This window comes from Ipomoea nil, unplaced genomic scaffold (assembly GCF_001879475.1).
Source record: "Ipomoea nil cultivar Tokyo-kokei standard unplaced genomic scaffold, Asagao_1.1 scaffold0804, whole genome shotgun sequence".
Lineage (NCBI taxonomy): Eukaryota > Viridiplantae > Streptophyta > Magnoliopsida > Solanales > Convolvulaceae > Ipomoea > Ipomoea nil.
The window spans coordinates 1,304,903-1,323,252 of NW_017617232.1; the positions used below are offsets into that span (position 1 = coordinate 1,304,903).

The 18,350-nt window shown below is 39.8% G+C and overlaps 1 protein-coding gene across 1 annotated transcript; it reads left to right on the forward strand.

Moving 5' to 3' along the window:
• The first annotated feature begins 15,779 nt into the window (after window positions 1–15,779).
• Window positions 15,780–17,628, forward strand: LOC109177260. The gene is made up of 4 exons (XM_019326574.1): window positions 15,780–15,910; window positions 16,939–17,008; window positions 17,106–17,158; window positions 17,302–17,628. Exons 1-4 carry the CDS (start codon window positions 15,780–15,782, stop codon window positions 17,402–17,404), a joined length of 357 nt encoding a protein of 118 aa, XP_019182119.1. The 3' UTR covers window positions 17,405–17,628.
• The last annotated feature ends 722 nt before the right edge of the window (window positions 17,629–18,350 follow it).

The window sequence follows — 18,350 nt, forward strand, 5'->3', positions numbered from 1 at the left end:
AGCGCCTCTCATCCACGTGAACTTGCTACCAACATAACCTAAATCTAGAAAGCATTCTCAAAATATCCAATCATTGAAGTCCCTGCATCTAGTCATAGAAAAATGTTCTGTATTGCTAGTTTCGTCTTGGCAAGTGACCGAGTTGAAGTCACCTACCACCAGCCAATGTTTGTGGGAGTTAATGGACTGGTACGATAGCTCCGCAAACAACTGCCTATGAAGATACTGATTTGGGCTTCCATATACGACAGTCAAGAGCCATGGCTCCGACCGCTTATCATCCACCTGCATAGAAACAAACTGGGGGTGTGTATCCAAAATCTCAATATCGACTGGTTTTCTCCAGAAGATCCAAATTCCTCCCGAGAAACCAACCACTTCCACCCTAACCCATTCATCAAAGGCAAAACCAAAGCAAATTGAGTTAGCTTGGGTGCCCGAGACTTTGGTTTCAAGCAAACACACCACAGACGAGTTATGAACCCTGACAACATGTTCAAGAGTACGCCCAAACTCTCTTGAGGCGGCACCCTGACAATTCCAAACGAGACACAACATATTAAAAAATAAAAAAGAAGCAAACAGACATTCAAGTACGCAGGCCACCCGAAACAAAACGCCCAACAGGGACACCCAAACCACTGGCTTCATCCATTGCCTCATCATCCTGGGTCGCACTGTTTATGTTTGATAAACCAGGATCCGGAGGAACCTCCTTGAAGTTGGGCATGTTATTGGCATTCGTCATAGCCCCAACATTCTGGTTCATAAAGCTAGTAAAATGTGGCCCGATGTCTGGTGGAACCTCCTTGAAGGTGGTCAGAAGGCTCATCCTGGCTGGAATCTCTGGATTGTCAACTGCATGGTGAATTGTCGTAGTGATAACGTTTCTTCCCTGGTTAGAACCCCGTACAACAGTATGTTCAGCCTCCGCCGCTGCCCGATTGGGACCCCACCTCTCCCAATTCTTCCTCTAACCCTTCCTCTATGACCTCCCTAGGTTGCTAGCCTTGACTGCTCTTGAGTAAACACCTATTCACCAATTCTCTGATTGGATTCCTCCGGCTGATGCTCTGGCTGAGTTCGGACTGGGTTACGGTAATTAGTTCTAATCCTAGGAAGGTTGTCGCTCAGCCCCTCGAATTCCATAGCCGTGTCTTGGCCTGACTGAACTTGATTGTCCTTGTCCTCCTCCAATCCCACCAAAGAAACAAAGCGGGATTGAGATCCCAGTCCTTCAAATGTCTGCACATGTCCTGGGGAGTTCTGCCTCTTTCCTGCAACCAACCCTTGGTTGTGATGGGCAGTAGGTCCATTGCGACTCCGTCTTTCCTTGCGAGTCACCAGCATCTACGACCCAAATTTTTCCGATGGTACCTGTTTGACTACTGCCGGTTCAGGCGTCTTTTGGACATCCCCACCTTGCTCAGAATTGACAACAACTCTATCCCCTACATTCCCATACAACTCCTGGCGATGCCGGTACAATCTGCATTTAAAATAGACCATATGGAACCCCTCATACTCAATTCGTCTTTCTGCAAAATTCAACACAAATTTAGACACCAGGGGGTTTGTGATATCTACCTCAACGCAAACTCTAGCGAACATCCCCTTCGAGGCTAGCGACGTGGTTGTATCAATTTTGATCGGCCGGCCAATTCCCTTCCCTATCTTCTTGAGGAATTCGTCAACGAAGTACTCCATTGGCAGCGCTGGGAATCAAATCCAAACAAGAAGGTTCTTGGTCTTGTTATTCCATGGATCAAAATGAGGAATCCACACCTGTACCACAAGATAATGGTCTAAAACCAACCATGGGCCTTCAAATTTTGCCACCTCATAGTCCCTTAGGGATTCAAATTTGGCCAGGAAATAATTTTGCTCTACCGCAATCAATTCGAATGGAGCTTCCGGTTTCCACATACGTTCCAATCTTTGTTGGAGGTAATAGTAACTCATTGTTCTCCCCAGCAGCTTAATGATGAGCAACCTCCGCCACGGCTGCCTGAGCCTTTTTTTCTCCTCCTTGGTCACCAAAATCACCGAGTACTCAGACTTCGCTGTTTCCTCATCTAGCATATCATCATCCGAATCCACATCCTCTACTTGTGGATGAGAACTGACCTTGCGTACCCAAGATTGGTGCGGGGTGGCATCTGGGGTCCTCCATTGACTCGACTCTGGGGTATCTCTCCCTATTCCGGTCGGTGATTCTACATTTGCTCCTTCCGGAGGCTTTTCCATCGGTGATGACAACACATCTCGGCCTCTTTTGATCTTCTTGGTACTCCTTTCTAGTAGATCTTGATTTCTGACGATCGATGGGTCCCTAATATACATGATATTCATGGTCCACACCGCTCGGTGGACCATGGTCCACACAATAATTTGCCATTAAATAATCCGACCATAATATGACAACTTAATATAATATAGGGAAAATGACACTTTTTCTCCCTGAGTTATATACTTATAGCACTTTCCCCCCCTAAATTATTCAAGTGGCTATTCCCCCCTAAAATGTTAAATTGACATATTTACCCTTAAAATAAATGTTTTATTTATTTTTCTTCTCCAACAAATTATTACCACAATTTTGTTCAAACCAAACAGACACTATAACAACCAAACCGAAATATTCTAATTACAATTTAGAATCAAAACCCGATATTTAGAGTTTATTAAAATCGCGAACCGGGACGACCGGTTTATGTTCCGAACTGGAAAAAAAATAAAATACATTTATTGTTGAATTTAGACTATTTTAAAATAAAAAATAAAATTTTAAAATAAATACGGTTCAAAATTGCGAACTAGATCCGGAACCGCTAGTTTACAGTTCACGATCCAGTTTTTTTTTTTCGTTCATAATTTTAAATAACTGAAATCCAAATATTGGATTTTGGATCTGAATCATAACCGGAAACTTTTAATTCGATTGCTATAGGGTCCGGTTCATTTCGAATTGAACCATGATCATCCCTACCTATACACAATAATTTGTTTGAGAAGAAAAATAAATAAAATGTTTATTTTAAGGGTAAAGATGTGAATTTAATATAGTAGGGGGGGAAACCGCCACTTTTAAAATAATTGAGGGGGCTAATGTGCTTACACAGGGACGGAGCCAGAAATTCGGTTGAGGGGGGCGAAGAAGTAAGGACGAATTCAGAATTTTTTTTTCAGTAAAAGGCGAAATATTAAAACAAAGGAGATAATTAAAAAAAACACATCTCATTATTAATATAAAAGAATGTTATATATATGTGTGTATGTATTAAATATTAAAAGGCTATTAAAAACGTGACTGTGTTGAAACCATAAGGAAGGAGTCATTGAAGCCAACTATAAAAATATATTACTACCAAGATTTGACCTCTTACCCTTTATCATAACTAAATATATGCTTAACCAACTCATCTAAAACACCTCTTGCTAATGTTTAATAGTTTTATTTTACTAATACTAACAGATATACTATATATACATATATACATACAAAAATTATATATGGGGTGGGAGTGGGGTGAGGGGGGCAGCAGCCCCCTGCCCCCCTTTTGCTCCGTCCATGTGCTTACATGAATAATTAAGAGGAAAAAAGTGCTATAGAGGAAAAAAGTGCTATAAGTATATAATTCAGGGGAAAAAATGTCATTTTCCTTATAATGTAATTTTGAGCACATCCCAAATGTAATATTACGTCAATTGTAGGAATATATTTTTATAGGAAACAATTGTATACATAATTAATATACAACTATTAATTCAAAATATGTAATGTTTAACAAAAGATATGAATATCTCATTTGATGTAATCCTGATCTTTTATTAAACACAACTATTAATTCATATTTAATCATACTAATAAATTATCAAATACTTCGCGATAAATAATTTCTTTTAATAAAATTTTAAGTTTATGTGAACTACAATTAATATGTATACAATTTAAACAGTTTAATAACATTTTATTATTTTATTAATAATATTAATTTTTGATATATATATATATATATATATATATATATATATATATATATATATATATATATATATATATCTACAAATTTATCTACAAATTTAATAAGAGCGAATAATGTTAAGCCCTTAGCTGGAACAAAAAAAATGTCGGTACTAATTGTTTCTTAAAATAAATGGTTCATATTATTTTGATTTTAGTATCTTTTAATGATTTTCCTTATTTACCCTCTATTATATTATTTTCTTCCCTTAAATAACCCTAAATTCCGTTAGTTTAAACTTTAGTAACGGAATATTCCGTTAACTATTTATTATTCTTAACATACTCTTAATTTATATAAGGTCTTAGGTTTGAACCTCATCCCAAGTATAGTTGGTATAATTGTGAAACATATATTATGAATATGTTAAAATGTATTAAAAAATCTATCTACTATACTAATAAGAGCCCAAGAGAGTTAGGCCTATAATGGGTAGAAAAAATGGCGGTCAAATTATTTAATCAAATGAATGGCTCAGATTGATCAGATTTTAATTTTTCCTTAAGATTTACTAATTTATCCTTAATGAATATGATTTTCCGTTAACTTTTCCGTTAAATATTATCTTTTCCGTTAGTTCACCGTTAACTTAGTCATTGATTTCAATAAGAAAGGTCTTAATAATTTAGTAGTTACAACAAAAAAATAATACATATGCATTTCTTTAATTTAGAATTATATGTCTACAATGTCTTTATTAAAAAAAAAAAACTATTCACCAAGTGGCTTGTAGTCCACTGGTATTCGATTGGCCCCTTATGTGAGATGTCTTAGGTTTGAGCCTTGGTGAAGGCGTAGATAGTATATATGGGTGTCCCCTTTCCTTTGTAAAAAAAAAAGAAAAAAAAAAAAACTATTCATTATCAATAAATTAAATAAGAGAAATAATTTCATTAGTTATATTGTATTTATTTTTCTCCAATATAAAAATTCTTTACATTCAAATTCATCAATTTGATTATATTTGCTACATTGTCCCTACAATGTCTTTATTAAAAAAAAATTTATTCATTATCAATAAATTAATTAAGAGAAATAATTTTATTAGTTATATTGTCTTTATATTTCTCTAATGTAAAAATTCTTTACATTCAAATTATCAATTGATTATATTCACTACATTGTCTATTATCTTTTTTGTACACTATTTTTAATTACCTCGCAATGTCATTGTTTGAAAATCAGCAGTTAGCGGTTAGCGTTAGCGGATTATATGAGCGAATTTGACCAGTGAATTACATCAACGGTTGGTAAAAAGATATTTGAAAAAATTAACTGTTTAGATTAACATGTAAAATGACCTAAGGGTATACATAATAATAATAATAATAATAATAATAATAATAATAATAATAATAATAATAATAATAATAATAATAATAATAATAATAATAATAATAATAATAATAATAATAATAATAATAATAATAATAATAATAATAATAATAATAATAATAATAATAATTGTTTTAGAAAAATAAAAAAAATAAATATATATATAATTAAGCCAATCATATTAACTACTTGGGGGATTTATTGAAGAGTATTCAAATCACACAACAAATTGAAGTAGGAAACTATCTCGCAATGTTCTTGTTTGACAATCAGCAGTTAGCTCTTCAATATTAGTATATATTTAATATTTTATGCCCTAATTTTTATTTGCTCCCCCTTATGTCCCGCATTTGATTTCAACCATACCTATACAATTATTTTATTGACAATTATAATCAATCTTGACTATATTATCTTGCATTTGTAAACTTAGAATTGCCTATTTAGATACGCAAATTTAACATTCAATTATCTATACATGAACAATTTCAATATAATCTTGCATTGATATATTTTAAAGTACTTATTTAAAAGAAAAATATTGGGCATTATCTCAATCGCGCAATGCGCGTAAAAAACTAGTATATAATATAAAATTCAACATAAACTTTGTTCAAATAATTAGCTCAACTAAATACATAGTATTCGAAGTTGAGCATCAAAGATTATAAATCAGGAACTACTTTAAAATCATTTGATTTTCTTGAATTTTTTATTTAAAAAAAAAACAAACAAATTTAGGTTAAGTTTTTTTTTTTTTGTTTAATTAATATTCTTTTGATTATATTTAGAACAAAACTTAATGTTTCAATTATGCTTTTACATTATTGGAATGATTTAGGCAATTCTGGTATTAATATATATATATTTTTTTTATAATGGTACAATTGTACATTACTTAATTTACAAATATTATACTATTATTTTTTTTTATCAGACAAAATTGTTCTTACATCATTGTTAGACCTGCGCGGCCTAACTACAAAGTTATTGATCATAAATACAATTACACATGAACTCTAAAACGGTAGGATCATTTTCCAAATAATAACTGACAATGTTAACATCCTACTAGCTCCAATTGAACAAGTTTACACATCAAAATTTTATCAATGCATGAAAAACTTATAAAGAAATTTGTAAGTTAATTTTTACTATATCATTATATTAATATCTATTGTAACCATATATTTTGACTTATTTATTATCATCCTCTATTGACAGCAATTGTAGCAATTGTCATGGACAAACTCTCAAAACAATTTGTCGCAACAAGGAATGGAAATTAAAAAAAAATCATTGATTTCTTTATTGTTGAAGAAAAGTATATATGACACTTTATTGCTCTTATTAATTAAATAAATTAGTACCTACAACCAAAAATAATACATATGCATTTAATTAATTTAGAATTAGATGTCTATAATGCTTTATTTAAAAAAAAAAATTATTTATTATAAAAAAATTTAAAAGAAACATAATTTCATTAGTTATATTATCTTTATTTTCTACAATTCAAAGATTCCTTACCTTCAAATTTATTAATTTATTATATTCACTACATTGTTCATTGTCTTATTTTTTACATTATCTTTTAATTAAATATCAAAGTTATAATACAAAACATGTATATATATATATATATATATATATATATATATATATATATATATATGTATATATATATATATATATTTATTTATTTATTTCTTTACCAAGTATTTTATACAAATATAATAAATATTAATATTTTGTTCAATACTTTCACATGATAACCTACGACACACATCTCATAGCACATGTCGGGAAAAAACTACCACTACTAAATATCAATAGGTGTTTGTACGCTAAAGAGTTCATATTACAACTAAAATCTCAGTCATATACACAGCAAGACAAATCTAAAACTTCCTACACCATAATCTCATTGCATGATGAATCACTATATGCTGTTATCAGTAACCTAATTGCAAATGACACACTACCAATAAAAAACAAAAAGGACATGTACTGAAGATGAAAACAATAGCAATGCTACCCAAAAGAGAATTCAGAAGAATTAGATAAATTTAAACCAAAAGTAGTATTTATTTAGACGATATCGCTTTAAGACTAAGTATTTAGACTAACGTTATTACAAAGTTGCAAACATTTATTTTAGTGACAATTATAATCAATCTCTCATATATTATCTTGCATTTATATACTTTAAATTACCGATTTAAATAAACAAATTCAACATTTATTTACCTATGCATGAACATCTCCTATATAATATTGCATTGATATACTTTGAAATACTTATTTAAAAATAATTATTGGGCATTATCCCATTCGCGCAAAGCGCGTAAAAAAACTAGTATATATATATATATATATATATATATATATATATATATATATATATATATATATATATATATATATATATATAGTTTTTGAATCCGGTGCACACCCCCTAGTCAGCCGAGCCCGTGAGCACACTTCCTGATCGTTGATTTTAATTTTTTGACGATTCAGATTGATTACCACTTGGATCTCATGTTATACTTAATTTAGATAAGGCATGGGTCTTTTTGTCCTTAAGCACTATATTTATTACTTTCCATTTCATTTATTTTCATGTGTTTGTTAGGAATAATTGTAATATAGTTTTGATGAGCCAAAATTGTATTTTTAGAATTCCCCATATTTTATTTTGAGTCCAGTGTACAAACTTCAAAATAGACCTGAACCAAATATCCAATGAAATTCAAAGGCAAATAGAACCACTCAGAATATTGGTACTTAGGATTTATTTGCAGTACTTGTACCAAGATGTCTTAGTAGGTCAGTGGAGAAGGCACTATTATGGTTTGGTGAGGTTCCGAGTTCGAATCTCTGTGACATCCATTTTGCTCAGTGGTGGTCAAGAGTTGAAGTCAAGATTGGAGGTTTGACAAGCAAGTCTAAGGTCAGAATCGAAGCTTGAAGAGCAGAAACGCTGTACATAAGGAGTATAAATACGTTATCAACACAAATATGACCAATAGGTTCACACGGAGCATTGGCAAGAAACGTGAGAAGCAATGCGGATGGACATGGGTTTGGTTCTTGCTGATAGCATTTTTGAAGAGATAACACTTGGAGATTGCATGCTGTCTACATCACGTGGCTAGCATCAAAAGGAGAGTAGGAAGGTGTACAATAAATACTAGTCAGAAGCATTAATTGTAGAGAAGTATTTTAAATTAAAATAGCCATACTACTTATCTTCTCTATCATGCTATTCCAACAAGAAGCAGAGAGCACGGCCAGAATTTCTTTCTGAAGATTTTCTCTTCTTCAAGCAAGAACAGAGCATGTCATTCTCTACGAAATTTTCTCTTCCTCAAGAGCAAGAGCACGGTCGGATTTGAAGATCTCAACATGAAGATTTACTTTTGTCAGAAGATATTTCATCCAAACCAAAAGAAGATTTATTGTAGAAGATCAGCCGCAATATATGACTTTTGAAGATTACACAGATGAAGTTTTTCAAATAAATCTGATAAAGCTATTCTCCACCGAAAGCTGCTGCATTTAATTACTTCAGAGCAAGTTGCAAATTGGAGCATCGCAAATCAGATGGACGGCCAGGATTGAAGAAGCTACAACGGCTATATGGTCTTTGTTGGCTATAAATACGGGCAAGGATTGAAGACTTGAAGCAGAGGCAATACACAATACAGAGAGCAATATTTGAAATATCCAGTTCATTATCCTTGAGCTATCTGCGTAGAAATCTTCAAGTCCTTAGAAGAGAAATTTGTTTTCTCTAAATATTTCTCTACTGTGTGTAGAAAGAGGGTTGAGTGTAGCTGTGTGCAAAACACTAACCTGTTGAGTGTAGCTGTGTGCGAGACACTCGTGAGTGTAGCTGTGTGTAAAACACTCGTAGTTGCTAAGTGTAGCTGTGTGCAAGACACTTAGTTGGCGTAGGAGTATAGCTGTGTGCGAAGTACTCGTGGAGGAGTGTAGCTGTGTGCGAGACACTCAGGGTTGGGTGTAGCTGTGTGCAAAACACTCGAGAAGTGCTTGTGTAGCACTTATTCACTATTGTAACTGTGTGGAAAATAGTGAATTTTCTCCTAGACGCGAAAGGAGAAAAGTGGAGTAGGGGGATTACGCCACCTCCGAACCACTCTAAATTGCCTCTCTCATTTATTTACTGCTCTCATTTATTATTGCTTAGTTTATTGTGAACTAACCCATTTTATGTTTACTATTCACTGTTTGGGTTTGCAATTTCCATACGTATACATGCATGCACATCACCATTTTAGTTTTGCATATTTAATCTAATTTATACAATTCAACATTTGCATTTCCTACTTCATACGTGTACATGCATGCATACCCACATAAACCATTTATTGACATTGCATATTGAATTTTGACTAACCCATTTCGTACACAGATAAATTCATCTGGGTTTAATACTTTTCACGTCCGCATGCGAGTCAAAATTTGCATACATATTATTTGAGCTATTTCAAGCATACCTAACGTAGTGCATGTGATATATCTCTCTAATTTTACGTAACACTTTATTGTTGAATTATTCCGCTGTGCACCCAAGTTAAATATCTTGTTATTTATTTTTAACTTGGAGTTGAAATTATCAAAGTGTTATTAATTGTGAAAAAGTTTAGAAAGTCTATTCACCCCCCCCCCCCCCCTCTAGACTTTCTACCACCCTATCGGAACCAACAGTGTTATAAAGATTTGTAGCGTTATTTCAGCTCTCCTTAATCAATATTTCTCTCTCTTAGTGATTTTCTTGGGAATTTTACCGCGGTGTGTGCGTGGGTGTGGAATGGTATGTGCGTTTTACTGTAACAGGGGCTTGTACACCATGACATGCTGGTTTTTTATTTCATAAAATTATGCGTTTTGGTATGTGCGTTTCGTGATACAGGCATGTACGTTTTGGTTTGTGTGTTACTAGTTTCGGGCGTGTGCGAAACGTATCCAAAAGAAAACAAAAATATACCAATCTAATTTGGGTATCGGCGTTTGAATTTTGAGTAGATAATCAGTACGTAGTAGATATAGTATTGGACTTCTTGTGTGTTTTTTTTTTTTTTTTAAATTGTGGGGAATTTTACGATGGTGTGTGCGCGGGTGTGGAATGACGTGTGCAGTTTTCTGTAACAGGAGGTGTACACCATGGCAAACTATAAAACGCACACACCATCGTAAAATTTCTCATAATTTAAATTTCAGATGTACAAAATATATTTAATTATTAGTATTGATAGGGTCCCTAGTAATTTAAAATATCAATTTCCATTCATAATCTTCCTAATATAATGCTTAAGATTCCAATTGAATTATATCCATAATTAAACATATATCTATAATTACTATTTAATCATTTTGATTTAAATATATCCTTAATTACTTTCACAATCTCTTATAATCTTAACCATTTATGGAAAATGAATCAATGAATATCATGAGATCTCATTATCTCATCTAGTATAGGGGTTGCACCAGATTCGAAGCTTTTATATATATATATATATATATATATATATATATATATATATATATATATATATATATATATTGCAAGTCAACTGTTAGCCCATTCATTCTGACTTCTGCCTAGTCCAAATTCCCTAACACTAACCTTATTTAGATCTTCACACACTCCGGTCAAGCGGTATTGTCCTTACACCATCTGGCCCTACCCTCGCTTCTTAGTCCTCTCGATTTCTGCTTCTCCGTCCTCTGACGCCAACGCCCTTGCTCCTCTCCCCGTCTCCCTCACAATCTCTAGCGGACGACCTCTATCCTAACCTCAGCCACGCCGGATGCCTGGTCGACCCTCAGCTACTCAGGTAACTGATGATATGTGATACAACCACATGAGCTACAATATTATTATTATTATTATTATTATTATTGATGTGGATAAAATAACCGTATATTGATATGAAGAAGTTTACAGTGGGGTCAAAGACAGATCGATCGTAGATGATGACCGGGATCCTCTCTAACCTAGTCTGTCATCTAATCCAAAAGTCCTCTACTCAAGCATTTAATGCAGTATTTATAAGGGACATGGGGAACAACACCTGGTCTTCCGGCATGTCAGACACGTGGTGCGCATGCACCGGGCCTTGGGGAGGCAGGCATGCGACCGTACATGTGGCACGTACCTTCTGTCATTGGCAGGCCCCATTCCAAGCAGCCATCCCTCCCGGTCACCGGTCAGACGCCCGTGAGGCCTTCGAAGCGCTCAGTGCCAAGAGGCTGACCGGACGAACGGGCAAGGAGTTGTAGCAGTCGTGACCGGGCAAATAGGCCGGGCTGGTTGGGCGACCCGTATGACCGGCGTATATTCCCCATCATATAGTCCCCCCAGCCCGGAGCCCGACGATATCCGGCGGAGGGGTGCGGGCTGACTCTTCATCCCATCGGTTTGCATTGGACGGATGGATCACACGGAGTAGGCTGAGGTGGGGACGCGCGTAGGATGCAGCCCGCCACGTGCCGCCTGTCTATAGGTCTCGAGATCCGGGCCTGGCGTGTTTCGGAAACTTCTTTTTCCTGCCTTTTTTCGCTCCTATAAAAGGGGGTTTAGGGGCCCATTACAAACTTTTCGCTTCTTCAACAAACTTCAGAGCTTCCCAGTTGTCGCAGCTTTCACGTCAGGAACTTCAAGCGGGCGCCATCTGCTGACTCTTTAAACGGTAAGCTCCACCTTCGTTTCTTTTATATTGAAGTACAGCTACTCCCCACCTAGACATAGGCTAAGACCTGAACCGGGCGCCCGTACTGAAACGCCACCCCCCTCATTTTCTCTTTAAAGGAGAAGATGTCCAGCTCGGATACCAGTCGGGATTATGCGGCCGGGGATGACTCCGACACGACGACCGGCTCTTCGCGAGGGACCACCAGCACAGGCGAGTTCATAGACCGCTACACCGCGCCCCGTTCTCCACACGCTCCTACCGGTCAAGACCATCCGGGAGAGTCCGAGGGGCGGAGCGGTTTCTTAGCGGAGCGTCCCGACGACGACGGCGATGGGGGCGAATCCAGCGAAGTTCAGGTGTTGAGCCATCCGATGGTCGGGTCGTCGCGCCGGGAAAAGTCACCACGGGTGATCTTTAGCGACGCCTCGGGTTCGGGGAAATCTCCACGAACGATCGTCGGGGCCCTACGTCCCGACTTATCCGCCTCTTTGCGCGATCGGCTTGCCGAGAATCTCAGGGACCCGACCCCAGCGCCTTCTTTCGCCCCGGTCGCGTCCGCCTCCGGGCGAAAACTGATTTTCTTAAACAGCGAGGTCGTCGGGCCGAGGCGAAGGAAATCACTTCCCTTATAGGCAGGAAAATTGCCTTCAACACTGACCGGGCGCTGGGGAACGTTGTCGACCGGACCACAGGGCAATGGCTTGGGCTTCATTTCGACTCCCTGAGGGCCCCGTTAACTTTTCCGTTCAGCCCATTCCTGCTCATGTTCCTCGAGCACTATGAGGTTCTCCCCGGGCAGATCACCCCGAACGCCCATCGTATCATTGCGTGCTTCCCGCAAGTCTGTGCTCGGCACGGCCTCGACTGCACGATGGAGCTATTCGACTTCACTTACTCGGTACGGCCGTTGGCACCTCGGTATGGGTCTGGATTCCTGCAGGCTTAATCGCACGGGCATCTGTGCAAGATACTCCATCTTCTGGACAACAACCGCGGGTGGAAAAAAATGTTGTTCTCCGTCAAGTACATCTGGGATCTGCCGGTTCCCCGGGAATGGTCCAGCCACTACGCAGAGCAGGATACCCCGGACGAAACCCCCGAGCTTGCTGACGCCATAACGAAGATCTCGTCCGAGTTCTACGATTACCATATCTACAAGACTCCCGAGGCCTTTGACGCTGCCCGCCTCGAGCCCCCCCGGTATGACCTTCCGGAAAAGTACGAGCCTCGACGAATTCAGATCACCATCGCCCGGCCTCCTCCTCCTCCTTCGGACGTACCCGGAGGTTTTGCATCTAGCCGCATGCATTTCTAGCGCCCGGTAAAGGTCAACCGATCAACTAATCTAGTTCGCTTTCTTTTGCAGGTATGGGTTTCGACAAGGCATTTATTGCCGCACCAGCTTCTTCCACCGGGCCCCGCCCCAAGATCGCGCTCGGGGGCAAGAAGAACGTTTCCGTTGGTCCCGCTTCGGCGGACTTGGCGGTTCCCACCGGCCTTCCTCTTGGCGTCACCTCGGCCCACCCGGTCGACTCGGAACCGGACTTGCAGGTCGTCCGTACCAACACTCAGAAGGGGAAAGAGAGGGAGGCGGACGCCGACGTGGAGGAGGTCCCCCCATTAAAGCGGAGCAAACGGGCAAGCCCATCCGCCGAGACCCCGGTCATCGACGTCCTGCTAAGCGGGGAGCACCCCGCGGCCAAGCTCAACCGGCTGATTGACATCATCCCAGCCGGAGATGACGAAAAGAGGGAAACGCTGAACGAGATCGGGGAGCGGGGAGCCGTCGACGTTATGTAGGTACCCGTCTTGTTTCACCCTTCACACTTTGCATTTGCCGTTCACCAAGTCTTACTTACTTGTCTTTTCAAATGCAGATGACGTGCACTTTGGTGACCTTGTTCCGCCGGGCAAATGCGACGGAGGACGCCGAGGCCTTCCAAAAGGCTGCCAATCGCCACGGGAAGGAGGCCAAGGAAGCGTGCCAGAAGCTGCGAACTGCCAATGATCGGTTGGCCAAGGTAGAGACCCGGGCAACAGAGGCCCAGAAGCTGTTGGACAACCCAGAAGAACTTGCAGCTCGGGTATGCCGCGACCGGGCTGAGGGCGAGGCTTTCTTCCGCCACTTTCTGAGGAACCCGGTCGGCGAGGAATTAGCTTGGACCTTGGCCAAATGGGCTTTCAGCGCCGGGCTCAGCCGGAGGACCGGGATGCTCTGGCCTCATCGCTCGACGACAATGATTTGGCCCTGGTCTTGGGGGTTCTGCCCGCAGAAGTGCCCGATCCCGGCCTAGAGCCGTTCGACAGTCCCCCGGTCACTAGCCAGCCCCCTTTCGACGAGCCACACTCACAAGCTCCTCCCGAAGCTTAGATTCATAGAACGGGAGCCCGGCCTCGTGCTTGTGCCGGGTCATTTGGTTTTTTGACAATGGCAGTTTGCCTTTCAGGGAGCCCGACCCCTTTGTGTCAGGTAAACAACTTTTCAGGCTGGCCGCTTTTTAATTTAACGCTCGCTTGTTGTCATTCTCAATCCCGTTATCCCAAGTATTACCACCAACTGAACGAGGCCGGGACGGACCCGGGCTCGTTATCGAACGCCGATGGACACTTTCGAGTGTACCACCAACTGAGCGAGGCCGGGACGGACCCGGGCTCATGATCCAACGTTGATAGACACTTTCGAGTGTACCACCAACTGAACGAGGCCGGGATAGACCCGGGCTCGTGATCCAACATCGATGGACAATTTCGAGTGTACCACCAACTGAACGAAGCCGGGACAGACCCGGGCTAGTGATCGAACGTCGATGGACACTTTCGAGTGTGCCACCAACTGAACGAGGTCAGGACAGGCCCGGGCTCGTGATTGAACGTCGATGGACACTTTCGAGTGTACCACCAACTGAACGAGGCCGGGACGGACCCGGGTTCGTAATCAAACGTTAATGGACACTTTCGAGTGTGCCACCAACTGAATAAGGCCGGGACGGGCCCGGGCTCGTGATCGAACGTCGATGGACACCTTCGAGTGTGCCACCAACTGAACGAGCCCGAGCTTTGCCTACCCTCGTAGGGCTTCGTGGCCTAACGGCCGTGCCGGGACGAACCTGGGCTTCGCCTACCCTCATAGGGCTTCAAGGCCTAACGGCCGTGCCGGGACGAACCCGGGCTTCGCCTACCCTCGTTGGGCTTCGTGGCCTAACGGCCGTGCCGGGACGAACCCGGGCTTCGCCTACCCTCGTAGGGCTTCGTGGCCTAACGGCCGTGCCGGGACGGACCCAGGCTTCGCCTATCCTCGTAGGGCTTCGTGGCCTAACGGCCGTGCCGGGACGAACCCGGGCTTCGCTTACCCTCGTAGGGCTTGGTGGCCTAACGGCCGTGCCGGGACGGACCCGGGCTTCGCCTACCCTCGTAGGGCTTCGTGGCCTAACGGCCGTGCTGGGACGGATCCGGGCTTCATTCTACACAGGTTTTTGAACGAAAGGAAAACACTTCATTACATAGAAAGATTAGCCTGCCGGTACAACGGTTATCCGGCTAGGCCAAGATTACAACGGTACAATACTACATGATTTAGGAGGCACAGGTGGTCAGGGAAGAAGGCTAATGGTGAAAGAGCGTGAGGTTCTCCGAGTTCCATACTCTATCCACGGTTCTCCCGGTCGTCGTTTGTAGCTTGTAGGTTCCCGGGCGAATGATCGCTGATACCACGTACGGGCCTTCCCAGCTCTGGGATAGTTTCCCGCCCTCCAACGGGCGACTGGCTTCTGGGAATGTGTTGAAAGGTTTTGAAGGGTTTCTGTCATCGTCGAAAAGCACTACACTGTAAATTCTTCAACCATTTTAAGTTTGGGAATGCTTATTACTGTTATTTTGTTGGGTGTGAACTTTGAATGAATCATCATGGGTAGTAAATAGTAATGCTGCCTGTCAGCATGAACTTGTAATGTGGGAATGTAGTCAGGTCTTTAACTCCACAGTGGTATTGACTAAGAGAGGGTAGATACTGAGCTCAAAGTTTAATATGATTCCTTTTATTGTAGTGTGTTAAAGTTTAGGTATATAGTAGGGATTCTAGAGTCTAAGTGTCAGCAGATCTCTTGCAGCCATGGTTAAAAGTGAATACAGGAAATCATGTGACATTTTAAAGTACTCTGTGGTTCTCTACCAAGGTGTAAAGAGTTTGGACTAAATCAAGGGCCTCAATGTTTTTTGAAACTCCTTGATAGATACAAGTGTTGATACTGTTGTGCTTGCTCTAAAAGAGAGATTTCATGAATTGCATTCAGAGCTAAACCAATAACAATGGGACAGCAAAAGGAATATGCTTTTCAATCATTGGGACACAATTGTTAAGAAAGCAATGTAAGATTTGTCACCAACTTCTATTATGTTGCCTTTATCCTGCAAAAAATCTTCTTTTTGGTGGAGGGGAGGCTACTCGTTCTTTATCGAAGTCCTTAATGGATTAGTATTAAGTAAGGTACTAAGCTGTCAACAAGGTAACCAGCAAGGGTATGAGCTAATTTGGGAAAAATAAATGATCAGGGGATAGACAACAGACAATGCCAAAAGGGAGCACATAGACAGTTCACTTGGGCAATAAACAATCATGAAGGAAGATGAAGATGTACCAGAGTGCGACCTAAATGACAATTCAATATTTGTATTGAGAGAATCCCATGTTTGGACTGAAATCTTAGGAGTCTCCCTCCCCCACCGAAGAAAAGCACCTCATTTAATAATGAGATGGATTAGAGGTCACTAGATATGTCTGATGATTTAGTTACAATTTATGTTTAATACTCTGTTTCTTTGTGTGATTTTCCTTTTCTATCAATGGTTTGTTTCAGTTTAAAAAGGTCAAGGAAGTTTCAACTGGAAGATAGGTTTTTTTCGCTATCCTCTGTAACTTCGCCAGCGGTATGTTATATTACATATAGTTATTCAATGATGGTGCTACGTATGTCTTTTGTTTTGTAGTTTCTACAAAAATAAGTTTTACTTGCCCTTGTTCCAGGCTGAGGAAGTAGCGGTTGGGCGAGATGGTGCAGGTATACCTGCAAATGGACAATAAGTATTTGGTTATCCCTTATCCTATTGGTAACCAGTGCCTTTAATGGAAGGGATTTGATAATATTGTATAGAGAATTTTTATATCCCGAACAAATTTTTGTTGGTCACAGCTGACTTGATAAAATTCACAATGTCTGCAGGGGGAAACCGAAAAAAGGTAGGGGAGGCCCGAGAGAGGCGAAGAGATTGCGCCATTCTAGCGAACCAGACTACGACTATGAAGATGACCTTGACATGATGTAGTTATGGCTTGGCTTTGAGATAGCAAGCTGGTTGGTTTTTGGAGAAAAATGAGGATCTTTGTACAACCCTGCTTGCAATAATGGTACTCTTTCCCCTATATGATGTACAAATTTCACTCTCAGAGTGCCATGATTTAAAATGCCAGCCTCTATAAACTAACTTCGGTCTTGTATCTTCTTAATCGAACTCGACTCAAGTGATAAGAGTTTGAGTTGTTTAAGTATGAGAACGAGAGTTTGAACTTATGCGTATGTTGGAGTAACTATTCACTCTTTTTTTGAGTGACGAGGAAAACCTGCAACCACTACTCGATTGTGTATATGCACTATTTGAGGGCGTGCATTGAACAAATCATGCTTCATGATCCTAACTGGCCAATGACAACAACGAGATAAACCAACCTAAGTTACTAAGTCAATATGCAGTACTTAAAGTTGTGCATTGGGTAAATCCTGCTTTATGATCTTAATTGGCAAACGATAACAAAGAGATAAACCAGCATATCAATAGTCCTGCCTTATGATCATAACTGGTAAAGAACAACAAGGAGAATCATACGAAGTCAATAGTCCCGCCTTATAATCCTAAGTGGCAAAGAAAAAGAAGAAGATAAAATGGCCCGAATTACCAAGTCAATAGCCTAACTAACTTGTTTACCCCCAAGATATTTACTCTGTTTTATGGAAGAAGGAAAAATTAAATGAAGTGATGAACAAATGATACAACATGGGAGGATACAGACTTTTGTTTTGGTTCTAACTTTAGAACCAGCTAAGGGGTTAGGAGACAGTAATGTTTCAAAAAAGTTGAAGTCAAGGACGGAGCCAGGAATTTTGTTGAGAGGGGGCGAAAAAGCAAGGACGGATCGATCAATTTTTTCGAGTGAAGGTGAAACATTAAAATAATTCGAAAATGTTATATATATATATATATATATATGTGTGTG

Coding starts and splice junctions, on each gene's coding strand:
- LOC109177260 (XM_019326574.1), top strand. CDS start 15,780: ATGATCGCTGATACCACGTACGGGCCTTCCCAGCTCTGGGATAGTTTC. Junction 15,911..16,938: donor TCGTCGAAAAGCACTACACT/GTAAATTCTTCA, acceptor GGTTTGTTTCAG/TTTAAAAAGGTCAAGGAAGT. Junction 17,009..17,105: donor CCTCTGTAACTTCGCCAGCG/GTATGTTATATT, acceptor CCCTTGTTCCAG/GCTGAGGAAGTAGCGGTTGG.